At 35.0% G+C, this 27,927-nt stretch overlaps 1 protein-coding gene across 1 annotated transcript; it reads right to left on the reverse strand.

Annotated features, from left to right (window-relative positions):
* Positions 1–451: 451 nt before the first annotated feature.
* On the reverse strand, positions 452–27,439 carry LOC124155701 (copine-8-like). Its single transcript, XM_046529736.1, has 9 exons — positions 27,352–27,439; positions 23,743–23,879; positions 23,047–23,320; positions 18,654–18,744; positions 13,485–13,967; positions 13,032–13,161; positions 12,252–12,479; positions 9,035–9,213; positions 452–7,689 (listed from the first exon to the last, which is right to left on the reverse strand). Exons 5-9 carry the CDS (start codon positions 13,923–13,925, stop codon positions 7,342–7,344), a joined length of 1,326 nt encoding a protein of 441 aa, XP_046385692.1. The 5' UTR covers positions 13,926–13,967; positions 18,654–18,744; positions 23,047–23,320; positions 23,743–23,879; positions 27,352–27,439; the 3' UTR covers positions 452–7,341.
* Between the last annotated feature and the right edge of the window lie 488 nt (positions 27,440–27,927).

Here is a 27,927-nt window from a genome sequence, read left to right on the forward strand (position 1 = left end):
AAGAAGACGAAAGGTTAGGATGGAATGAGTACTTAACAGGTAAACACATTTTGAGAGGTAAGAATGTTTGACAAGTGAAGAGTGGGAGAGAAGATAATCCAGTTTATGAATAGAATCAAGGGCGTACCCAGGATCAAAATTAGGGGGGGGGGGGGGGGGGCAAGCCATGGTTGTTCAAGTTGAAACATGGTATGGAAAAGGTTAATGAAACCAACATTTTAAGGGAACTATAACAGCACTTTATATTTTTTTAATATTATTGGCTTCATTATTTATTATTAAAAGTTATTATATTATTATTAAAAGTTATCATATTATTATTAAAAGTATTTTAGCTACATGCCTTATACTAATATCACTTTTTGTGGGTTTAAAAAAATTTGTTGAAAACTTTCGTTTCAATCCAGTCCTGATTTTCCTTAAAGACTTTTGCGATTTTTGCTTGTAAGGGGAAGGCGGCTGCCCCTTCCTGCCCCTCGCTGGGTACGCCCATGAGTAGAATGTGAGGAAATAGGCCATATTGGTAATTCAAGACGGATGATAAACGTGGAAGGGGGGACAGGCCGGGACAAATCACTATGTGGTTATCTAAAGTTACCATAATCAACGATACCTTCAAACAAAATCCACAGATGAACAATGACTTCTTCATTGGTTGATCCATCAACACCAAAGAATATAAGTTAATTAGTAATCCGCCTCCAAATTGCAGAATTTATAAAAGTCCCATTGCAGCATACAAATACACCATGGGTAAACAAATAAATATTTACATAAATTTGTTTGATGAAAATAATGCCAACTACCCTAAGCGACATTTAATTGTTTATGCTTTAGCCCTTATGTGATATCAGTCGATTTCATGCCAATAAAAACCAAACTATGCACACTAATAACACAAACCTAAAGACAATACAAATAGAAAGGCAGAGAGCAAAAAAATGGGAAACACCTCAAAAATCACTCCAAGATTTTTGCTCGTAATAAATGCATGGTACAACGGCTGCTCAGAAAGTAACCTCCGTTTGCTCAGTACAAGAAAAGTGGAGGGGGTAATGCCGCCATTGTTGCGTCGGCACGCACTGCTGGTTAGTTGGTGAACAGTCGTGATAGAGTAAGAGTCGTTTGAGCGACAGGTGTTTTTTGGAAGCTTGTCAAAATGTGCGCTGCAATAGATTTTACCGCCAAGTATGAAGTGCATATTGTTATTTGATTGATGATTGATTTCCGGGTTATTAACAGTATAATGGAGATTTCTAGTTTCAATTTAATCACCGCAGAAGCCTCCGTAAAACTGTTATTCAATTGTCGACAGCTAAACAATATTCGGCAGCAGCAAATCATAGGAAACTTAGTGCAGTGTATGACCCAAAGATTATGAGTGAAGAAGTTATTCCAGCATGGGTTTAAACAATTAAGGAAATGGATTGGCTCACAGCGACTTCAGGATGATAAAGAGCACAAAGATGCAATCACCAGATGGCTTAAGGGACAGGCGGGAGATTTTTCCGCAGGAGGAATTTCAAAGTTAGTCTATAGTAATGATAAGTGCCAAAATTTTCATGGAAATTATGTTGAAAAATAAAGGAAAGTCATAGTTTTAAGGTGTATATAATACATTTTGTAAATATTCTTAAGCATTTTATTTATGAAAAAAACAGAGGTTACTTTCCGAACAGCCCTCGTATAATGGCTTCCATTAAGAAACATGTACTTAATTTATTAATGTAAACAGCATCATATAAAACTATCTCTAAGATTATATCTAACACCACAAGTCATCTCATGGTGAAACAGTAAACTTGAACTATATTAAAGCTTTGATTATGAAATGATTTAAGTATGTTCAATGATAAATGTGCCACGTAGACCTAACTTCCATTGGACAGTGATGACATGGTGAAATTTTAGAATAGTGAGAAGCCTTATTTATTTACTATAATAAAAAAATAATCACCATTATGCATTAGTATAATTTCCTTTATACATTTAGAATTATTTTTGGACCTCATTTTTATACATAAATGCCCAGTGATAACCGTCTCAAATCTTTTTAATAGTTATCTTCAGTTAATATCCTCACACTGATAAACGGCAGTAAAAATTCAACCAGTAAATAATCAGTTAACATGTAAATACTGAACTGACTACTCCGAATCATGCTCTAGATAAATATGGATTATATTCAATTCTCAAAACATCAAACTTTTAGATACCGAGGTTATACATTGGACGGAGTGAAATATCAGCCTTGAAATATAAAATTTGCACATTACAGTAGCACTAACCAAGTTGCAGATAAAATCATCTTTCAACTGAAAAATAAATGAGAGATATTCGACTAGTTTACATTTGCTAAAACGAATCAGGAGAATTTCATCTCACATAAAAATAATTGCAGCATATGTAGGTATTAGATTAAGTCAAAACCACTGATATGAAATAATTTGGTTTACAATTTTAAACCATAAATTTCTAGGATTATACGGACCTTATACATATACATACTGACTGGAATAAGTACATACAAAAATAATGAAATTCAATGATACTAATGCAAATTCAAATAATACTAAATAACTATGAATAAGAAGATAAAGGTAGACTGAAGAGGAACTGCAATTTAGGACATAGCTACACTATTTATGGACACACAGGTTTGTATCTGAACTGTAACAAGCCATCAAAAGATTGAAAAAATTAGATCAATACTTCATTTGAGAACTCTAACCTTACATGAATAAATGGAGAGAATTTTTCAGTCAGTAACAACCAGGTAGGAAAAATATATCCAAACTGGATAAATCTTATCAGCCCTGGGATGTGAGCAGCTAAAATAAAGGCTAATACCACTATAAGGTAAGTGGTGACATTGTTTCGAACACATTTTGATAGTTTTCAGCCCTTAAGATACAAGTTAATTCATGGAACCTTATGAAATGAGTACAGTTCAGACAGCATATTTCAATATACTTGTGTAATTGATGAGGAACTGAGATAAATGCACCACCTAAGTTCAAAAGCAGCTTAAGGGTCCATCAAAATTGTCAATAACATGCACAATAGATTTATAAAAAGTAGATAGATATTCAAGATATATAAATTTTCATCTTAACTACAGAACATTTTGATTTGCAGATATGAAAAATCTCTTTCTGGCATTAAAAGAGACCCCAAACTCACAAGAGCATGAAATTCATAAGGCTTAAACATCCTTACAGCACAATTATCTACAGAATAGCACAAAAATTTGTTACCTCTTACTTCTTTCCACGACTAAGTGCATATTTACAATTATTCATAATCAGGGGGTGGGGGGTGGATAGAGAAGGTTGAGTCATCCACAGATAGTAGGTGAGTAGTGATGGATTGAACTGTTTACCTTTATGGAGAGATGGAGACACAAGGATGACGGTTATTAAATGTAACAAACAAACACTCCAGTGTTCTTCATATCTCATGTTCCTATATGAAAACTGCAGAGAATTTCATCTCAACTCCTCTATGCCCACCCACCTGATGATAAACACTATGGCATATTTATATTACAGACTTAGTTAACAATGAAACCCTGGGAAAAGTATGATACAAGTTTGAGGGCACATTGATCAGATCACAGTTAAAGATGATTTTAAATGATAGGGCACAATGGCCATAATGAGCTAGACTTAATGAAGATGAGAGCTCTATTCAAAAGTGAGCAGGAAACCTATTTGAATAAGTTGCTCACAATGACAAAAAGCTTGAACTAGACATTTATAGCAAAACACACAGCAAAATTGATTATAATCACAAACTAAAACCACTCCCAAAATTAACTTCATATTTCTGACTTCTTCTAACATGCAAGTGACAAGGATAGAATGATAGATAGCTACATCACCCAGGGTCAAATTGCTAGTTTGGCAGAGTATATGGACAACAAAGGCAAATGAAATGATAAATTTGTACTATGAACAACCCCACAAAAAAGGAAATACCTGGTTCAAATGCCAATAGCTGCTGTGAAGGAAGAGGACATAGAGAGCTTGTCTCTGTTTATGGCCATCTTCAAACTAACATTTATGTTGTACCCGAAATACATGCAAACTGATCCAAAAATGAATTATTGGTACACAAAGTTGAATTCTTCCTAGCTATTACAACATATTATACAGGAAAAATACACAGCAGTGAAAGTAAACTTGATATACATATAGGGGGGAAATATCTAGGTATGTATATCACATCCATAGTCGAGCCAGCCAGAGCTATCCCATGACAGAAGATAGGGTGTGGAAGACTTGGAAACTGTATGTATCATTTAATCTTCAGATGTCCAATAGCTACAACCCTTATCCTTATATACCCTTGTCTTCCTATAAAATTTTGTCACTTAGATGTGAATCTTCAGGAATGCCTATAAAAATCTTTTCTTTCCCCATTTCTCTCTAGGGTGTACCCCATCCTTTCTTAGCAGGACCCTTCTACCTCTGGAAGATGGCAATTTCCTTTCTGACCAAGCAACATTACCCCTAACCCTCACTGAACTCATCTATCTGCTAAGGGACAACTCTAGATAACTCAATGATAGTGATGATAGGCTGAAGTAATTTTTAAGTAAAATTTTGTCACGGAAAACCTTGTAATGATAAAGTTAAATGAACACTTGATAACATAACTGTATGTACTTATAAGAAAAGAGATTTCATGAAAATTAAATGTACTAAATTTGATTTCCTTTACACCAGAAAAAGTCAAACTACCATATACGTAATATGCCTTGTAAAAATGCATGTAAGCAATAAGATAAGTTAATGTCAGAGATGTACAAAATAACTAAGACATTCAAACATATTTAAATTGTTAATTTAATTGCAGAAGTAATTGATTTTAATTTTATTCATTCCAAAAGCAATTTAAAAAGTCATTAATAGGTCCCTGTTGCCATTCATAAGATAGCCCTGACAGACCCAATGTTATGATAACTAACAGCTGCCAGGCAAGTTTTACTAAGTAAAGCTGAATATTTCAGACCCATGGGAAAACAGTGGTGGTCAGAAAACTACACATATGTATATGCATAAATGAATCTGAGCAACCTAATTAAAAAGGAGATCTAAATCAGACTTCAAAACTTTAACAATAGTTAAAATGATTTTTGGCCAAGCTCATCTTATTTTTTCAGGTGTTCTGTATGTCTAGAATTTCCCCGGAGGCAGGATATTGCTGTTCTTTTGGGGATAAAGAGGGTATATTTTATCCATAGCCCCTTGGTGGAATGTACCTAATTCGTTGCACCAATAATATGTCAGCGGCCTGATAGGAGTAGAAAAGTGGATTATAGATATTCATCAATATTTTTTTTAATTGGCTAAACTGGTTGAATAAAAACTTATTTCATATTGGCTAAACTGGTTGAATAAAAACTTATTTCATATTGCACCATCTCAAAAATTAGCAACTTTTCTAATTTTTCAGAAATTATGGAGGAAGATCTGCCACCCCTCCCCATCTCCGCCTAAATCCACCGCTGACTACTCCAAACCATTCACTACAGTTAAGCATTATGAAACTTCATACCCTAAAGAATTTTGAATTACGTAAGTTCTCATTCACGAGTAAGAAATTAATGAAGAAATTCCACGGTACATCCACTGATTATACATCCTTATAAAATGCACATCAGCATGGAAACATGCACATGTGACTCTAAAAAAATAATTGCTCTAAGTTACTATGACATCACTAATATGTATATGCCAGGCTAGTGAGTGATACTGTCAACTGATTAAAAAAAACCCACATGAAATCCAACCATAGCAGTAATGAAATATTAAAATATAGCCCAGTATAAAAAATCTTTACAGTCATTGAACATATTTCCAAACAACATGAAATCATGAAAGACTTAAGTAAAAATATAAATACACGATTGTTCAACGCCACTTCAGTAAACCACACAAAAAATGTACAAATAAATAATCTAATGGCAGCAGTTGCAATATATCTTTTGATTTTTTACTCTGCAGGTATTCATAGCTTTGACGATGTAGCTTACTCGCAAACTTATATCTGAATTCATATGGTCATGAAAAGGATAGAAGCTTTCAAGTCTATGTGAGGAATCAGAGCAATATCACATACAATAGTTTTTTGATTAAGTGCTTTTCTTAGAATCATGTCTTAAGTCATTAATGTTTGAGCTTAATTAGCACATACATGAAATAAATTTAAAAAATTAAATTTTTTGAAACATACATCCTAAATCTCTGTCACCTAATTCATCTGAATCGGAGAAAATATTTTTGAACAAATTGAAACTGATGATACCAAGACTCATCTTTAAATCATATATGATGCATACATACAGGTTAAAACAAAGCAAAGGAAAATAAAGATATTTTCATCATAGATTACAAAAATATTCCAAAGGTTTTTGGGAACATCAAGACAAAGACAGTGAAAAATAAACATCATCAACTGACTGAGTTTACAATAAATACTTAATAAATAGACCAAACTCCTGACTATAAATGGTAATTGTTTCAAAGCACAGACAATGGTTTCCAGTTGTTCCGCAACACAAGCAAGATTTTAATCCCAGAACATAGCTCAAAAATAATTTCATGAATATACCTTTTTGAAATAAAATGTATGTACTGAGAATTATAAATAGATTGGAGTAGCTAAAAATAGCAATTAGTTTCCTTTGCTTTGTCCCAATAGAAATACCCTAAGAATATAAAGTAAAAATACAATATTGAATTTATAAGCCAGCATCATATGGAAATTCAATATACCTTCAGCATTGTCTTTCCTCAAAGTAAGCATAAATACAAATTGTGAACGCCATGAATTAATACTGGGAGATCACTCATCCATGCATCTTTTATAAAAAACAGGGAAAATTGAATAAAGATATTGAAAGGATTTTGGAGTAATCATTTCAAATAATTACATCTCTCTATCCAATATTAAAAAAATTACCACCTATTTCCCAATTTACAAACAATATTTTTGAGAAAAAAATGATAACTGACACCTACCTCTGCACTAAACGAAATGGGTCTTACATGAATATAGTTATCTTCAATCATTCCAATAATCACAACCACTGTTAAACAATTTTTGAGATATTTACATCATGATAAGATGAATTTTTCTGTAAAAACGGACATGGAAAAGTCATTTAACTGTAAAAAGTGAGTGAACATAATTACAAATATGTACTTACGACTTTTGAAAAATTATCATATTTCCCAATAATATATTTTGAACACTATATGAAAATAGAGAAATTACTCTCTCTCTCTCACTCTTTCTCACTGAAAATGAAATGGAAGACAAGGGCAAAAAAATTTAGAGCTTCTCTTTCTTTTCTTCCTTTCCTTTTTTGACCCACTGACCAGGCAAAATTTTCTTCCCTTGCATAAATGATACAACCTGTGATGGAACTTCCGCCAACACCTCACGAGCCAAAAGTGTTTTGGCTGCAGTGGCATTTTCATCTCCCTTGGATATTGCTGCAGCAGCAGCAATGAACTCAGAAAATGGAACAAACTGCACGATGTCACGAGCTGCCTTTTGGCCCTCAAAGCCAACCAAGGGTACAACATCACCATCAAGTTCAACCATATCACCAAAATCTGCATTCCCAACACCAACAATAATAACAGACAAAGGTAACACAGATGCAGCAACCAGAGCCTGTAATATAAAGTTAAAATTAACAACAATAGGGTGGTTTCCTATTATTTTTTTATTGCCTAAATCGTAAGATTATTACTCCTGGAGCACGTATTTCACACTTTTAGATTTTTTAATGACGATATCTATTTTTCGCACTTAAATGATAAGTGTAAATTTTCAAGCGCGCAAAAACGTGGCAGCTAAGTATGAATGCTGGGAAAACCCCATGAGGCGTCGTTCTGGTTCCCGCTGCCGCCAAGTGAGGTGACGTTGGGGCGAGGCTTTGAGCGCTGATACAATGCAGGATGCTAGCAGGTAGTAGAGTACCCTGCTAGCAGTTAGCGCTTGGCTTAAATAAGGATTATTATTCCCCTATCAAACGAAGGAAACTTTCCGACCATAGACAGTTTTAATAGGTGATTACCTATTAAGGCATGTTTCCATGAGCTCTGTGCCTCGTGCATGCATTAGTAATCTCAGACAATGTAAAATTCCTATCTACTCGTATAGAAACTAGGTCCCTGTGACGTCACGTGGAGTGGCATCGCATGGGTGCCAATCTGGCCTTTTTCAAATGCGGTTAAAATTGACCATTGCCTTTCGTCTAAACCGGTATTTCTAAAACCAAATAATTTGTATATTATGAATACACTAATGGTGGGTAACGAATCGCAATCAATGCCTTTCGTTTTCTATGATGAAGGAAACTACCCTATTACTTATTTAGTAAACAAGAAATATACTCCATCATTACAATTATTTCACAAGTTTTGCACAAACAAAAGCTGATTGATTTTACTTACAAAGAAATTCTTTTAACCAACAAAAATCTCACGATGGAAATGACAACATGTTAGTGCTAATGAATGAAAACTTTATGATCATTTTCATGGCAATGAACTTATTATACTTTACGTCACAGGCATAACAATATCAAATAAACTATGAGATATACATTATTAGGTATTTAAGAGACACATAAAGATGATATTAATAAATATAGACACAAACAGTAGAATTCTGCTGCATAAGTCATTTGATTAGATCAAGATTTGAACCAGAATCTCCTAATTTACCTAGTAATTTTTAAAGTCACCTGGTTAAGACAAGTAACTTTTTACTTAATATTTCCCTCTGTTTTCAATTGCTCTTACGGTAACCTAAACCATACACACATAAGGGAACTTACGGGCCACTTAACCCCTTCCATTTAGATGACAGTAATCATCCAGAGTAAACATCTAACATTATGAGCAACAAGTATCACCTTAATATGTAACAGAATTCAACTTTCCAAATGTATATAAGGAATAATTTTTCAATTAACAGCCCTGTTCATTACTATTTACATGAAATCACTCACCTCCTTCGTTTTATGCATATCAGTTATGATTCCATCAGTAACTATCAAAAGAATGAAGTACTGTGACCCATCACAGTACATCTTTGCAAAGCTCGCGACATGATTGATAACTGGACTGAAGTTGGTTGGCCCCCAAAACTCCACCTTCCTCACACATTCATGATAAGCATCCAGAACACCTGAAGAAAGGAAACATCCACGATTAACGCTAACTATGCATTAAGAGATTGCATAGTATCCTGAAAATCTCTATTGTGAGAACAGTCACAGAGAAATAAAAACAATGACATTCACACAATAACATAAAATCAGGGCATTAGATCAATCAATATGGTACTTAAAAATATACGAGCTTCTGAGATCAAAATAAGAATAGGGTGGTTTCCTATAATTTTTTTATTGCCTAAATCGAAAGATTATTACTCCTGGAGTACGTATTTCACGCTTTTAGATTTTTAAATGACGATATCTATTTTTCGCAATTAAATGAAAAGAGAAAATTTTCAAGCGCGTGAAAACGCGACGCTTAAGTATGAATGCAGGGAAGTCTCTCCGTGTGACATATTTCTGGTTCCCATTGCCGCCCTGCGAGGTGACCTTGAGGCGAGGCTCAGCGCTGATACGACGCAGGCTGCTTGCGGGTAGTCTAGTACCCTGCTGGCTGGTAGCGCTTGGCTTAAATAAGGATTATTAATAACTTATCAAACGAGGAAAACTTTCCGACCTTAGCCAGTTTTAATAAGTGATTGTTAAGACATGTTTCCCTGAGCTCTGCGCCTCATGCATGCATTGGTAACCTCAGACGATGTATAACTCCTATCTTCTCCTATAGAAACTAGGTCCCTGTGACGTCACGTGGAGTGGCATCGCATGGGCACCAATCTGGCCCTTTTCAAATGAGGATAAAAATGGACCATTGCCATTCGTCTAACCCGGTATTTCTAAAACAAAATAATTTGTGTATTATGAATACACTAATGGTGGGTAACGAATCGCAATCAATACCTTTCGTTTTCTTTGATGAAGGAAACCACCCTATTGCTGAAAGATCTGTATAATAGTGTTATTTTGTACAATCCCAAAAAATAATACATTAAAATGCTTTACTTACAGATTATAATATAAAAACAAAAAAGGAGTGACTGTCCATAAATAAAAAACATCAATTCCTTTCCACTGTTGATTAGAAATATTCAGGCAATGAGTTATTTTTTAAAGAAGAAAGAAAGATACAGATGCAGACAATGGCAGAAGCAGAAAAGGACTACAACAGAAATTCATCTCAGAATGAAATAACAATATAATTTGGAAGTAGGACACAAGGACATGCAACTAAGGATGTAATGACCTATGCAGTGTGCTCGATACTGTGTTAAGCTGGTAATTTAGTGGATGGAAGTAGGTACATATGTACTTCCTTTGCCAACTTAATTCTGCTCCCGATGGACAGATTTACTCCTCAATAAATCATTTGATGCAGTGGGGGAAGGCTTCATGAGGAAAATACATAAAACAAATGCATTCTGATATGCAGAATGCAAGCTGGAATAAGAGAATTTGAACGTTAATTAATTTGAAATTATATCCAACTGAAGAGTGGATTTTATAAAATTTAGCAGCAAAATACAAATATACCTTGAAAATGTTACGATACAAGCCTTATACTACAGGACTAAAAGACAGCCAGAAGAGTAAATCCATCCATCGAGTGAAAAATTCAGCTGGCATTTAACGACATATAAGAGACACCTTTTTTCCAAAATAATAGCTCAAAAAATCAACCTGTGCCCTATAAATGATGGTTTGATTGCTACGGGTTAATGTTCAATACTCACTCGATTGTATTTACCGATGTGTAATTATTATTCAAATGAAGAATGTTGTAGCTGTCATTGTTATTATTATGCTCATTACTATTATGTGACATCATTTCTCTTTCATTTATGTAATTATATATGAATTATCCTAACGTTTTGCTCACTTCTGTGGTAGCGAAGGAGATGGGAACGCGATACTGAACGAGCTTGATTATTTAAATACATAATTAAGCTCGTTCGACATCTCCCTTCAATTTATATGATCATACATGATCTAAAATGAACTTACTTATGCTATTGAAGTACCATGCTTTCACCCAGTCTTTTTTTTCTTCTGCGTGCCATACTGAAATGAGGGTGGGTCTTAAATGCCATCAAATACGGTACTTCCATTCACTATGCAACCAGCTTAACGCCCTGTTGAGCACACTGCATAATCCACAGGATGCAGGTGAAATGAGTTATGATTAATCCCAATGAATCAAAGTGAGGGCCCAAAATTTGGGAAGTAATATTGAAAGGGTTCCATCAAAGAGGTTACACTAATCATCCATTAATAGCACAACACAATACTCAACAAAAAAGAGGCCATCTGAGTGCAAGTTTGTTAGTTTTTTAACACTTAAAAAAACAAACTTAACCATTGATAAGTCCTTGAATTACAAAAATGATCTAGTGGAACTCAAGTACGAAGGCCTTATGTGGTTTCAAAGTTGTGTTAGTATGTCGCAATGTTTAATACAGATGATTCAACATATCACGATCATACCAATATACATATGCAAAGGAATAAAATTATAAGACCTAATCAATAAAAATTAACACAATATATGTATATACTAATTATACATTAAGGAATATGGAAATACTTTCACTCCCCCCTTTTCTCACCGTAAGAGCAATCTGGTAAAGATCACAACACTGTCAGAGCAAACTGGCAAAGACCTAGATTTTGCAAAAGATTACAACCCCACCCTTTCAAACTCATGTGCGAGGTAGTAAAAATGTAACACTTCATATTCTATGCTGCACATTCTGAATAATTGATAAAAGATGAACTAAGTACAGGTCTTTCCAATTACAATACATGGTGCATGACCAGGACAGAATTTCTAAAATAAAAGATCTAAGAAATAAAGAAGGTAATTAGGTTCAGATTTAACAGTGTGCACATTCATAAAATTACCAAGGAAGAATATTTTTTGATATTCAGCATAGGATAGCAGGGAGGTTTAAGAGAATAAGATGAAAACAATGTGGGTGGGATGAAGTATTAGTTTCTTTAAAGATAGAGACATTATTTATAGAGACGTCATAAGACACTTTGATCGAGCAAAAATTTTTTTACACAGTATAAAATAATAGCATGGTCAGTAAAGTAAAAGTAAAAGAATAATTACCACTGATGCCTTTACAGTATGGGTTCAATTCAAAGTTGACAAAGAACTCATGAGATACTCGACCATCAGGAGGGAGTCTAGCACCAAATCCCAACACTGGATATTCATTGCCACTGTTGTAATCCTGAACAACTTCACACACTGCAGTAAGAGCTTGTTCATAAAGGTTTTGCTTATCACCACCACAGTAATGAAGAGATTTCTTGGAGTCAGGAAAACCATTTGATGCTGAAAAAAAAATTCGCTCACTATCATTATGATACGCCCATGAAGTCCCATATCAATAAGGCATTACCAAAATGTGATCAAGAGTGGGATAAAAGTGTACTGGGAAATTGATATACATTTATTGATTCATTTTCAAAAATTAGGTGTCAGAGTATAACATGATATATAAAACATCTGCCAATACCATTAAAGCAAATGGAGTATGTACATATTTATTTTAAATGAAATTATAGAATTTAAAAATACACCCCCAGATTTCACTGATTATGCCATTCATATACCTTCTTGTTATTACATGAGGAGGGGAACCATATGATAGGTGATGTGTGTACAAAAAAGAGCTTGTCTCTTATTTCATAATTTGCTTAACAATGAATAATTACCTACCTTGTACTGTCCTCCTCAAAATGATGAAGCAAAATAACGTAACACTTTGCAGAGAAAGTCATTAAAATTCAACCAAAAGATTGTCATCTACAGACAATAAAATCTACAGCATCAAAAAAAAGGACTATTAAATACAAATACTCAAAATTGATGTGTAGAACTTACCAGTGAAATCTATTGCTATGGAGCACTGGATTTGGGTTCCTGAGGTAATGTAATCAAGAAATGTAAACACTTGCTCTCTCCTGAAGCTGACCACGACTATCTCCCCAGCAGTCTGAACAGTATTTCTTCCCTAGAAGACAAGAATTACAGCAATCAACATCATATTTCCTCTTTACACCATTAACAGGAGAACTGTGATTTTTCTAAATTATTGAAGAAAATAAACTATAATCTTCCTTCCACGTGAAAATAGTTAACTAGAGAGAAGGATGCACCAAACATGCACTGAAATACTAAATGAGGGTTTAATATGAATTCAGCCATTGCAATGAATTTACCAATTATTAAAAATAAGAAAATAACAAGAAATACATGTGAAGCATTTGGCAGCCCTAACTTTGCATACCCACAGAATGGAAAATATTGGCTAGCACATAATTTACAGTCCCTCACCTTTGGAATCGGCATAACATATTCCTTTGCTTCTGACATCCCCTCCTCGATAGCAGCTACAGACGAAAAAAATTCTCCCACTGGTTTGCGTTTTCCAGCTATGTAACACACAAAGCGAATGGGAGTGTCTGGTTTACCTCCATGTAAGGCACCTGCACCAACTTTCATAGGCTCCCATTGGGGGTAAGAACCTTCTAAAGGATCAAATCGTGTGACAAGGGTTTCTTCCACCTCTTGAAACCTCTTAACCCAAACCTCAAGAAAAAACTGAGGGATCGCAGATGACGTAAGGCAACAGAAAGCCTTGTTGACATGAGAAGCATCTAAATGGCGACCATGGAACTGTAGAACCAGTTGCTCACGATCAGCTTTAGTGATTTCACGAGCACCTATCAAGATTGTACCTCTTGGATTTGGTATTCCCGTCAAATTCAGAACCATTCGCTGGTTTATTTTCCCACCCCCACCTGCAGCCGCAACAATCTGAAACAGAAAATAAAAATGATTAGCATGCTAATGCTTAAGCAAGACATTTGAGTAGTACCCATCAATTTAAAATACAGACCAACATAATCAATAAATATCCATTGCCATGAGGTTAACTTCAAAATCATCATACATAGCCATAAAGTTAAGCAATGTATTTGAACTGGATTCCCCTGGAGCTGGAGTGATTTGAATTGAAATTGCTCACCACAGAGAAATAACTCCAATCGATTGACACATTAATCGAAACACAGAAAGTGACAGACACTGCCTTCTCCCAACTTGCAAATTTCCCCTCATAATTAGGCAGCCAAAATATGAGGGTTCTGTTAAGATTTCTATGAAATGCATAATTTCGTATATTCGCGGACAATGCCGTTTTTTATCAACAGAAAAAAGTATCTATGAACTTTTTTGTAGTCAAGGGTTTGTTGTTTTACTTTGTTGTGGTCTTTTAAAAATGGTTGAGAATAAAAACTCGAAGTAGAAAGTGGATCCTGTTTTTTTCCGGACTAACTGCCGAAGCTTTTATAGTTGCACGAAGACTTCGTCCACGGGTTACCGAAATAATATTTTTTATCAGGTTCATTCAAAGCATGTATTTTAGCAAAAATAGTAAATTATTTATACACCACCCTATGAGAGATCTTTAGGGTCCATGGCATTGTATCAAAGTCGTATGAGCTAAATTCCATTTTATACATTAGGGGCTTGTCATATGCAAGCGATCCATATCGTTCAACAACTATATTACCTTCACTTTGCAGTCTGCAGTAAAAAAAATAGCAGGGAGTACAAAAATTTCGGATTTGAAGACTGTAACGCATTCAGAAATGCACCAACCCCTCACCCTCCAAACAATAAAAATACATAATGAAATGATCTAAACAACGGAAGGTTTTCCTGAGTTTTTCAAAATTTGCATCTGCTCCCAAGCATTCCGGATTATCGATCTTCGACTGTAATACTTATTGCCCTTTTCACCATGAATGTGTTGGTTTAAGAGCTACCTTTCACACAAAGCCAATAATATTTTGAAGAATGGACATGAATTCTATGGAGATTCGAAGAAACAAGAGACATGCATGCAAGACTATGACTGAAGTGATACTTTTGACATAACTGCTAAGTCTGTGGTTATTTTGATATTTAGTGGCAAGGTAGAGCCCAAAGACATTCATTCCAATTTACCAAAAGTTTTATCCTAAACGTACAGTATGGTACAATGGTTTTCATCATGTCCATAAATAAAAGATTTTATATAAATATGCATAAAATGAACCCATATTAGCAAATATTTTTTTAACAACAGCATTTATACATAGGAATGCTATCAGCCTAATACCTAACTCCGACTTTTATAAATGACCAAGAATTAACACCTACATATTCAGTTTATCTCTCACCAAAAACAGCCTTTTTAACCAAAGTATGTATCATAAGTTAACTTATCTATGCAGTGAAGTTAAAAAATTATTTAAGTGCAGTACAGATTAGCGAATTGATAGTGTGTTAAGGATACACCTAATGTGACTGTGCTTCGTACAAATAAAAATAATGATATAAACTGCATTCAGATGAGTGTGCTCAAGTTCCCAATGATGCCAGTGAAATCAATTGCCCAGGAAAAAATAATTAATAAATATCATACCATGAGTAATCCAAAGTATTCGAATAAATATATGTACAGTAAAAGAAAGAGAAAATACATTAAAATCAAATATAATCATTCATCAGCCATAAAATGAGTTCCTCCACCATCACATTACAGAATTCACCATAGTACCATTTCATATAATCACAGCTGAACTTCAAGAAATATGCTAACATACTTTACTCATAATTATACTTCACAGTTTTGAAAGTATTCAATTGCTTGTTTCTCAAAAACAATATCTCACGTTTTCTTTGTGATTAGATGTCACCCAGAATCATATATGAATATCTACAACAAAAAAGAAAATGACTTTAAAAGAAATAAAAACATGATTTGACATGAAATACATGTAGGTGCCAAAGATTTTTGCACTAGGCTTCCTCATTATCCATGTTCCCATCCTGCAAAATATATTTCTCCCCATCCAATTAAGGTAGGTTTCCATAGAGCACTTAGGAAGCATTCTGGCAGCCTCCCCTTCCTTCAAGCATTGCCATCTTCAATTCACAGCAAGGTCAACCCCCTTTCATTCTATCTAAAATCCTATTCTCTTCCTTCACCTCCCTACTTTACCAAACATTTGACCCTCTAATACTGTTTTCAACATACCCCCCAGTTAAGTACTAGCTCCATCCATACCTTCTGTCTCCTCCGCATCTCAACTAGAGGCTGCTCTCCTCACCCACCATATCCAGCACTTCATCATTCCTCCTCCTCTTTTTCCACTTCACCTTCTCCATTCTTGGCCATTCCCACATCTCAAATGCCTCCAATCTTCTCTCGTCCTCCTTCCTCAGTGTCCACGCTTCCTAACCGTAGAGAGCTACACTCCAGATCAAACTCTTCTCTAACCTTTTCTTTAAACTCTTACAAAGCAATCCTCTCAGAAGTTCCTTCCTGCTCATGAACACCTCTTTCGCTAATGGAATTCGTTTCCTGATGTCCTTACTACTGTATCCGTTTCCCTCTATAATAGTATGCTGCCGCAATAGTTGAATTGCTCCACCTACTTTTATCTTAAGTCTCACATTCCTCGCTCGGGATGCTTTACAAAACTACATAACGTTGGTCTTCTTGTGATTAAGCCTCATCCCATACTCCTCACACCGCTTGTCTAATGCATCCACTAGAGCCTGCAGTCCCCTTGCTGATTGGCTAATGAGCGCCTGATCATCCACAAACCTTAGCGCTTTAAACATCATTCCTCCCACTTTCACTCCAGCTTCTAACTCACCCCACGCTTCTCTTACCATATCCTCAGCATATACGTTAACACGCTGCATACCGGGGTATTTAAATTCCTAGAGACGCCGATTTGTAAATATGTGCCTATTAGGGCGTAATGCCTTCGGTTTAAACATGGTTAAAAAGCTAATGTTTAGAATATAACTTTACCCAATCAAACATTATGATCCATCAATTCATTATGAATAAAGAACAACAACTGAAAACGTACTGACGAATACGTATTGTACGCTTTAAAATTGTTTAGGTTGACGCGCCTAAATGATGAGAATCTTCGTCATCCATCCGGAACGTTCGGGAAAAAAATGACGAGAATTCTCGCCATCCGTACGCAACGTGTTAACAAGCAGGAGCGATAGAGGCAGTGGTGGCTGGTGGTAATTTATCCAGGGTGTGCATTAGAGCAGATATATAGGATGATTTAATTATGTTATGTTAATCCTAATCCATGAGCATCATATTTCGTCGAAATAGAATACATAGCAAGCAAAACATATCACTGGTACATTCTACCCTTAAAATTGCATGAACAGAAATAATATTAGCATGCATGAAAATAATTATTCTCAACACACCTTTACAAGTGACGGTACTTGAAATTCATTCTCTTTTCCTTACACCCTATGAGGAAGTAGTGTAGAAAACGGCCATACAGATGGCTCTGTAGACGGACTAGGATCCTGGGCGCAGGTAGTGTAGGTAGCGGCTACACCACTACACTACCTGCTAGTCAGTCACCAAAAATATGCGCGTGCACACTCGCATCGTTTGAGTCTGCCCCCATCACCCATTTGAACAACACAACACACAACGCTTACCTCGTCCCGCCAGAGCACCCTCAAGCGATCGCACAGACCGAAAATGTGCCCGGCATGATGCCACGGGATCGCACACTTGTAGAGCGGTGAATTCGAAAAGGAGATAGCTGTAGGGTTCGGAGGCTCACGTTTCTTGCATATGCAGACAGTACTTTTATCCTTCTCATTGCAAAGGAATAGTTTTCTTTTATAATTTATTCATCTTTGGGTGTGCACTTGCTAACATGCGTATACGCACGCGCCGCCACTGGATAGAGGACAACCTTGTCTCACTCCCCGGCCAATGCTTGCTTACCCAGATTCTCCACCTGCAACCTTCACTTGCACAGTCTGGGCCATATACTGATTCCGAATCAGTCTCCTATCCCTCCAATCTACACCTATTCTCTTGAGTATATCCATTAAATTTACCCAGTTCACCCTATCAAATGCTTTTTCAAAATCTACAAAACAGGCATACATGTCCTGGTTATATTCTAGGTTCCTCTCCAACAGGGACCTCATTATCCCTACTGCGTCCCGAGTTGATTTTCCTTATCTAAAACCAAACTCATCTTCCTCCAAATACTTTTGCACCCTCATCTCCATTTGTCTGTTCAATAACCTCAGTACCACTTTTGATGTGTGCAGTATTAGGGTAATATTCATTAATTATTGCTAAAATTTTATAGCAGTATTACCCAATGGATTAAAACATGTTAATTCTTTTTCTACATTTCCCATACAGTTATAGAGAAGTTCATATGAAATAACTTTTTAACACCCTTTACATCACATAGCAATTTGCCCTAACAGGAAAGATTTTCTGACTTTAATTCTAAGTACACACGATGAAATTAAATAAATTCCTCAAAGTTCCTATTTATTTTTTTTTAAATAAGGTACTTATTAGCGAAATAAAAATCATTTACTACCATTCTAACATAGGAATACAAAACCATAAAATTTTAAGAAATGACTTACAAATTCAACAATACAAACAGAGTAATGCAGGAGCTGTGAAGACAGATGGATAGTGGGCGGCTCACCCTCCACATCTTCACCCCAGTGCAAGCTGAAAAGGAAATTTGTTAAACCCCCAAGTGTGATCCAAAACTATGTGCTAATATGTATAATTAAGAAAATATTTTGCATATAATTTGCAAAAGGTGTAAGTTGAATTATTAAAAGCAAGATTAAAATCTTGGTTGTAATTATCATGCAAAATTACTCCCAGTATAGATGAAAGCTACATATTTTGGACTGCCATTTGTTTGCAATAAACCACTTAATGCATTATTTCATAATCAGAGTAAAAAAAGGAACTTTTGAAGTGTATTTCCCCTCATACATACTCAAGACTTCAGTAAGAATAAAGGAAAGACTGATTAATACAAAGTGGACTGTTAAAATAACAATACACATTTATGGGAAATATAATCTGCAAAAAAAAATAATTTTTTTAACAGCATGCACTTGTTTGAAGCAACATATAAAGCAGAGACAAAAATAGTTTATAAGATTTTGAGCCAGTACTTAGATATGTATACATATATTAACACTATCTTTTGAAACATTGGTAAATTTCTGAAAGACTTCTAGGTCATTCAAACATTCTTCAACTAGGCAATTTCAAATAGCAAGGTAGTTCATATGATATCACAGAAAAATCCCCTCTGGAATGAAGTGAAATTTTATGAAAGCCTCCATATTATGAAGTCATTTCTCTGCTCCCATGCCCTCCCCATACATAATAGGGTAGTTTCCTTCATCAAAGAAAATGAAATCCATTGATTGCTATTCGTTACCCACCATTAGGGTTTTCATAATATACAAATTATTTGGTTTTAGAAATCCCAGTTTAAACAAATGGCAATGGTCAATTTTATCCTCATTTGAATAAGGCCAGATTGCGATTCCACTCCACGTGACGTCACAGGGACCTAGTTTCTATACAAGAGGATAGGAGTTTTACATCGTCTGAGATTACCAATGCATGCATGAGGCACAGAGATCTGGGAAACATCTCTTAATAATCACTTATTAAAATTGTCGAAGGTCGGAAAGTTTCCTTCGCTTGATAAGGTAGTAATAATCCATATTCAAGCCAAGCGCTATCTGCTAGCAGCCTGCGTCATATCAGCGCTCAAGCCTTGCCTCAAGGTCACCTCACAGGGCGGCAGCGGGGACCAGAAATACGTCACACGGACTTTTCTCATCATTCCTACTTAGCCGTCGCATTTTCGCGTGCTTGAAATTTTCACTTTTTGTTTAATCGCAAAAAATAGATATCATCATTCGAAAATCTAAGAGCGTGAAATGCGTACACCAGGAGTAATAATCTTTTGATCCAGGCAATAAAAAAATAATAGGAAACCACCCTATTCATGTGAAAAAGTCCATAAAAAACCCTAATCATTCAAAAAAAAAGGTCTCCCAGTTTTTAAGTGAGCCCAAATCATGAAAACAATGTCTCCAAAAATCTAATTTTTGCCTTAGTTTTAGAGACAAACAAATTAATTTATAACTGCATTTGTTAGTGACTAGATAAAAGTGCAATGCTAAACATAGTGAAATTATGTGCTCACACATCAATTTTAAAATGTCAAGCATACTAAAGTCGGTGATGGAAAGTGAATGAAGGAAAGTAACTTATTTACAGTGATAATTATCACTTTTAGTAAATTTTTACTTTTAATATGTAATTGGACTTTAAAAATATTTTGTATTATTTGAAATCTCCTCATTCTTTAGCTTGAACTAATTATTATTATTTGATAATAGCTTTAATTGAGACTAGTTATTTTTTTATTATTCTCCACACCTCAGGCTATGGTTTACAGCTGACATATAGCTTCATGCAATGAAATAGTTTCTGTTACTTTTTATGAGGATGGAAGTACAAACTAAAACAAACTATTTGTGTGTGCATTCACCAAAAAGATTCTTTTCTGACAATAGTACAAAAATGGATATCTTAGCCAATAAAAATGCATGGCAACATGATCAAGTTGGCAAGATAATAATACAATAAAAGCACTTTGGAAATTAAAAAATAAATCAATACATTTTCATAAACGAAGGAAATTTTAAATTTAATAATTTTAACCCTTATATTGCAGGAACATTTTTATACGTTTTGCACGCTGACTGTGGCATTTACCAAAAATATTTATTACTACCAGGATATCTTGCACTTGAGCACTTTCCCAAACCATAAGGACTGCTATTCGATATTACGCAAGACACTTTTTTTGTCTTGGATGTGAGAGTATGCAGTGAGCGGAGCAACTATCGCCCTCCCCTCCATCCCCTCTTGCCACAAAGCTACGCAGCAACCGGTTGAGCCAAGGGGCTCCCTCTCTTCCACTTGTCGCCGTCAACGGAGCACCTCTCTCTCTGCCTCTTTCTCCAGCCAATCAACCAACTCGGTGGAGCTAATCCAATGCTTCTCATCGCAGGGACAGGCATGGGCAACAGCTGCTCTCGTCTATCATCACTGGTCCTTCAGTGCTGCATTAACTATTGTATTATTATTATTTTCATTGTATTAAATGCAATTATGTTCGAAAATGTGGTTTATTTCTGCCACAATCGCTAAGGGGCTTAAATCTACCACAGCAGCCCTCTTGGCAGGGGGTGCCTCCTACACAGGGGGTCTCTTTTGCATTGGCTGGCAGCTAAAATCGTGAACTACCGCAGCCTAAGGGTTAACTCAATTACCATGATATAAATATCATAACTTCGCAGAGTGTGCGGTATTAAAGTTCCACAACATTACCCATAAAAGCATCTTTAGAGGGCAGATATGCACAAACACAAAACATAACCATAGGTTAGCAAAGCATTCACTTATTTGTCTTTAAATAAGGCATTCATTACCATTATCCAGAGCAAATCATGAACAAGAAAATTCATATACAATCAAAAAATGCATCAATTAATTTCATAAAAAAGCTCATGCAGGTGAGCACCGAACTACATCCAAATATCAATACTTCTATTTTTCAATAATTAGAAATTTATCCAAAACGTGAGAGTCTCTACTTTTAAATATATAATGACAAATTAGCAACAGTGCAAAAAGCAAAAATGTGCATCGCAAGCAAAATTGGGTGTTAAATGTTCATTTAGGAGGTGAATTTATCAAAATACAATTTAACTTGGTCATTTATACTTTTAAGACTTATGATTACAAAATTAATAAGAGCAATTTAATTATTTATTTTGTTTTAATTATGCCTTCTTTCCTCATCATTTGATGCTACAAATGATATAATTTTTTAGAACTCTAGAACATGAAAGCCTGGAGGACAGCATTTTTTGTTTAAGTCAGAAACACTATTTGTTTCTAATTCAGAGCTGTGAAATTATGAGGAATACTTCGCAGTGGCTAAGATCCTTTAAATTTTTTTGCTTTCTTCCTTAAAAATAAACAATATAAAAGCATCTAGAAATATAAATTTGAACAACATTGAAAATTGGTAAAAAATAACTTACAATAACAGACATATTTTTATGTCTTCTGTAAAATAAATGCACACAACAATGCACATAATTAAGTCAATATAAAGATCATTTGAGTTCATTAAAAATTTTTTATTAAATTAAGGCTTCTTGTTTATCTTTTTGATTACTGAGGTAATTTTGGGGTTTCACGGAGTAATTATACTCGATTAGCATTGACTGCCATTAGTTAAACTAATTTATAGCTACCTAAATGATAGCAGTTAGCAAATTTTTCAGCTTTCATTGTATGCCCTCTTGAATATGCTCCATCCTCCACAAAACCTAGCTTAAGCATTATCACTTACGGCCATTGCGCACTGGCAACTTTTACAAAGCAACTATTTAGTTGCTTTGTGGAAGTTCATATGAAACACTAGTAAAGTGAAAGTTCATATGGACTTCCTCAAAGCAACAAAATAGTTGCTTTGCAAAAGTTGCCAGTACGTGGGGGCCCATTAACGTCATATATGATATGAAATCACACAAGGAGATAGTTTCCCTTCAAACTTTTATGGAATTGAAAAAGGGCTAAGTTGGGTCGAGTTATTTTTAGGATGGCATAATTGAAAATCAAGTGAATATTGATTTTGATTGGTATTTCAAAAATATGAGTGTTCAGAGACCAATTTTCTGAATTTGCAATACTGAGGAAAACATATATTTCAAATACGTAATGCCAAACAACAAACTATATGCCTATAAAAATCTCAATCACACCATCTTCACAGAATCCCATTATATTCATTTGGAAGGCTAAGCTATAACGAGAAACTATTCTACAAGTATTTATGTTATTTACAGTCATTAAAACATATCTAAAATTGATTCATACATTTTATTAGGATTATCACTGCCAACATAAACTAACCTTTCCCAGAGTGGTTTCTGCAGCTCCTAAAAAATCATGCTTACTAAGAGGTCCTCCTTCTTCACCTGAATCTACGTCATACAATTCAAACCGTAAAAACTGCTGCTCTTCAAAATGATATTGCATCCGTAAATGGTTGGAGAAATCAGGATTTAAAGTATCTTGCAAAGTTTCCGTAGTATGCACAATCCGCCAATCAAGTTCGCCTGTTGCTCGTTCGTACACAACACACATAGGGTCTGAGAGTGAGAAAACATCTCGATCCAGCAAATTCCTAAGGAATTAATGCAAAATATCAACATTTTGGATACATTTAAATGATTTCAATTCATAGGAACTTCAGGTTTATTATAATACTGAAAACTGATTTTTTTCATTACATTCTAGGACAAATGAATACAAATTAATAAGTAAAATACACCAACAGATGAAGTTCGCCATGAAAAAATATTTGACTCAGCTGGGATTCAAACTCGGATCTCCCGATTGCCGGTCAGGTGTGTTAGCTAGTTACACCACCAACCCATTTTTTCAGAGCGAACTTCGGGATGGAGTAACTAAAGTTAATCATGCATTTTTTCTTGTTCCTGAGGTTTAAACAAAAATAAACAACATAACTGTAAGGTGTACACCAAAAATAATTAAATATTTGCATCCAATAATTATTTTTTTAAAGTTTGAATTGATTAATCCTACCGGCATGAAAATGTAAGTTCCACCTCTGAAGCGAGGACGGAACGGGGAGCAGTAGCCTCGGCCATGATAGCTGTTTACACCACAAACAAAACAAATTTCAGCAAAAATCTTCTTCCACTGGCATTTTCATGAGATACCTGGAATATTAAAAAAAAATTAGCTTACACTTTCAGATTCGTGAATCAACTGAAATGAGAGGGTAATTCCATATCAATTGATCCATGGCATGCAACCTGCCACCTTGGAATTTCATGAAATTTTATGCACATGATACGTTTATATACATAATGACTGGTTTTAACATTCAGGAGGGTTTATAGATATATTGACAGGTATCATTAAAAGAGAAGATTATTTCCTTCATACCTGGCATAAAAAATCTTAAGATAAGTTAAAACTACACCTTTAGTCATAAAAAAACAACTTCTATGGCACATTAACACATCTCTTTTAAACACAAAAATATTTTAGTTAAAACCATTCCCACATTTGCAGGTTGTGTATTATAGAACAACCAAGGGTTTTTATAACAAAGACAGGCAGACAAAATAAATTAATTAGGATTAATAGATTAGGACAAAATTTAATTAGGACGCCAAAAATTGATAAGTTCGAAGCTAAAGTAATTTGAAGCTACATTTTTTTATTCTCCACCATTTTGACATATCAATTTTGTATTTTACTATTTTTCTGTCCATTTGACTTGGAATTACCTTAAATAAAGAATTTCAGGATCACACACTTATTTTTTAATACACATACTAAATAAAAGAGAAAGGTCAAAGTTTGACTCAAACCCTAAAAAAGAATTCTGCAGAGGAGATGTACACAACTAACAACCTAAAGCAACATGACCCTTCCTTAAAATAACATGCATGGGTTTACTGAAATCATAATATTCAGGGCGTGTGAGTGCTCAGAATTCTCGCTCAACATGGGAGAAGACCACTACCTAGCATATTTTTAGCCTCCATGTTGATGAAGTCTTCACTTCTTCAACAAGATTCGCCGGGAAAGTACCAGATCCTTCATTAGCCTCCATGTAATAGAAAACTCATTTAAGTGCAATGGCGGAGATTTTGAATGAGCTAAGGATATTAGCCAATTTGAACAAACATTTGAGCACCCAACCAATCAGCAATTAGTGCTAAGGCAAGTAACAGCTGAAAAGACTGCTGTAAGAAATGACTGAGTGCTTAAACTCAGCTGCTATAAAGTGGTCATATTCAGGGGTAATTCCACAGCATTAGTGACACTGATGTTCAGAGAGCTAACTCCCCATGACTGTGCCCATTGTAACTACAGCCGGCCACTGACAATAGGGTCACTCACTCAGGCCTAAAATCAGAATTACATGAAAGAATCTGGCAAATATTTGGGAAAGATAGGTAAAAATAAAAAACTTTCTTCACTAAGCCATTCTCTCAACAATTTAAAATGAAAAGATACGAAAGTGCCACCCACTTTTCAGGTGATATCATGGCAGTTTTGCACACTAAGTCACTGTGTGGAACTATTTCTCGAGGGAAAGAATTTCTCACTATAGTATTTATAACAAAGAAGCACATTAAACCAATGCTCAAGGCTGAGGAGTAGAGGAGAAGCAGTGAGCTGCTTGGAAAGAGTTCGTAACATCATCAATTTATCCATGAAAGGGTTAAGCCCATCAATTTTTCAATGCCATATTTAGCTCGAGAAGTAGACAACATATCAAAAAATGAAGAAATACAGGTCCCTTTATCTATCAAACTCCATCACAATTAACATTAGCAAAAAGTTAATGAATGAGCCCATTTCAAAAAGCCTATTGCTTCTTGGCAAATGGAATGCAGAGTGATCATGTTTGGAAAATAATAAGCCTAAGTGTTTTGGAGCAATATGGTGCCAATGGATGTCTTTCACACCAAAAATCTAACATGCCAGTCTGTTGTTCAACTTTTCAGTGAGTTGAAAGTAGTTGTGTTGAAAGAATGAAATGTACGATGGATTGGGAATAGAATCACTCAAAGAATTTGGAGCAATATATTCTCAACGTTTGGATGATTTTTCTTTGCAGTCAGCCCCCACAACAAATAAAATTTTTCAGAGAGTATTTTCTGTCTATTTCTAATCTCAACGAGTTCACATGAGATGATGACAGGAGTCTTCACTAAGTAACAAATTAAGGAGATATTCATAAACAATTCAATTTCATTATCAAAACCACTCTGGTTGTAATAATATTTCATGACAAAAGTCTTAACTACACAACAAATTAAGGAGTAATTCATAAATAATTCAATTTCATTGTCAAAATCACTCTGGTCGTAATAATATTTCATTTATGTGAATTCATTTGAAAAGACCTAAGTTCAATCAGAGCTGGCATTTGACACAGCTATAATACAACAACAGCACAGCATAAAGCCTTAAATGAGTAAGAAAATCATAAGAGAAATTTACAAGACACCAAAATAGTTCGAAAGGAACAACATCCAAAGAACTCAGAGAAAAGTGAAAATTTTAGGATAACAGCACATCCATCAAAGATAATGACAATTATCGTCTTCAGAAGAATAGAACGAAGCCCAGAAGAGTATCTCCACGAGGACCAATTCGAATTCAGAAGTAACAAAGGCACAAGAAAAACAGCATTATCCATTAGGCAGCTCATAGAGAAGAGAAGGGAAAAGAACAAGTCCACATATATTGTGTATAAGGACTTGGAGAAGTCGTTTTACACCGTGAATTGGAACTAAATGCTATGAATCCTGACTACCAGAAGTTATACTGAAAGGTTACAATTAGAATTGCTATTATGGTTGTGTTAACCTAAGAAGAAATGGAATGAGGTGTCTAAAAATGATCCTAGCGTATGAATCCACTAATCTATAACTAGATATATCTATTTTTCAATGTTACTGCCACTCAAAGACAGTTTAGTTAGATGCAGATAATTGAAAAAATACATAAAGATGCAGATGCTAACCTAAACAAAAACATTTCATCATCATCTCCAACTTTGGAACGAAAATAAGACATCGTAGGTTCAGCAAAATTGAGCTTACCGAGTTTAAAAACTAATTTCCACGTCGAGAAGATGATTACAGCGCAGATAATACTTCATGAATGAAAACTGATGGAAACAGAAGGCAGTAGGATATTGAACAAAGTTTCAATACCTTTTAAATAAGCTGAATGTCTACTTCGAGCGTCTTCGGTGTTAAGCAAAATGTAAATGAGGTCACGAAGAAATCGAACGAGAAATCAAGTATGACAACAATCCCACGGTCATTTCATGATTTGACTCTCCAAGGAAAAGACAATAAAATGACCATTAATTACTATAATACCTACCTTCATTCATGGAGAGTTATTTCACCTGTGAACTTGATTACCTATACATGCCTACATTAAAATTAAGCATGAATTGACTTAATTCAGTTCACAATCCGTGAATGATCGGAAGTAAGATCCAAGAAATGTGATAGTTAATTCGTGGATAACAGCTATAAGTCGACTAAGGGAAGTGAAGCAACAAATGATACATTCACTACACACAGGAAGGAAGAAATTCCACCACACACACAACACACCAACTCAAATCGCTTAAAAAACACAACTACTCACGGAGAAACAGTAATCAGGTATTATTTTCAACTTTACTCGACGCACAACACACGTTTACCACCGCAGTTCCGCAGAACACAAAAGTAACTCAACCACCGCTTTTTAAACGCTCTGGAACGCGGACTTCGCTATGCGATAGTCGTTTTTTCCCCAGTCGATTTCTGAGTATTCCGAAAAAATCAATATAATTATTTTTTCGTCCCTCATATCTTTCTTTCTCCTCGATAGCATTTCAGATGACTTTAATTTGAATTACTAATCACTCGTAACGCGATTTAATGGCCAAGTGCACATTAATTGTCTTGCAAATACCCAACGACACCTATTATGTACCCTTGACAATGCGCGCATGTTCAAATCATGTTATACAATTGACCAAAATAAGATTACACTTTTTTGTCACTTTTCTGGTAAAAATGGGCTAGTAAGAAGCGGTAACTAAGTTAAATTGATTATTTAAAAGGCCCAATAAAATTATATTTATTAAATTTTACATATACGCTTCAAAAGTTTAAATAAAATAATCGTATAATGAATTTTATTAAACATTTCAAAAGAATTCATGAAAGGCATGGC

Source organism: Ischnura elegans, chromosome 3 (genome assembly GCF_921293095.1).
Source record: "Ischnura elegans chromosome 3, ioIscEleg1.1, whole genome shotgun sequence".
Lineage (NCBI taxonomy): Eukaryota > Metazoa > Arthropoda > Insecta > Odonata > Coenagrionidae > Ischnura > Ischnura elegans.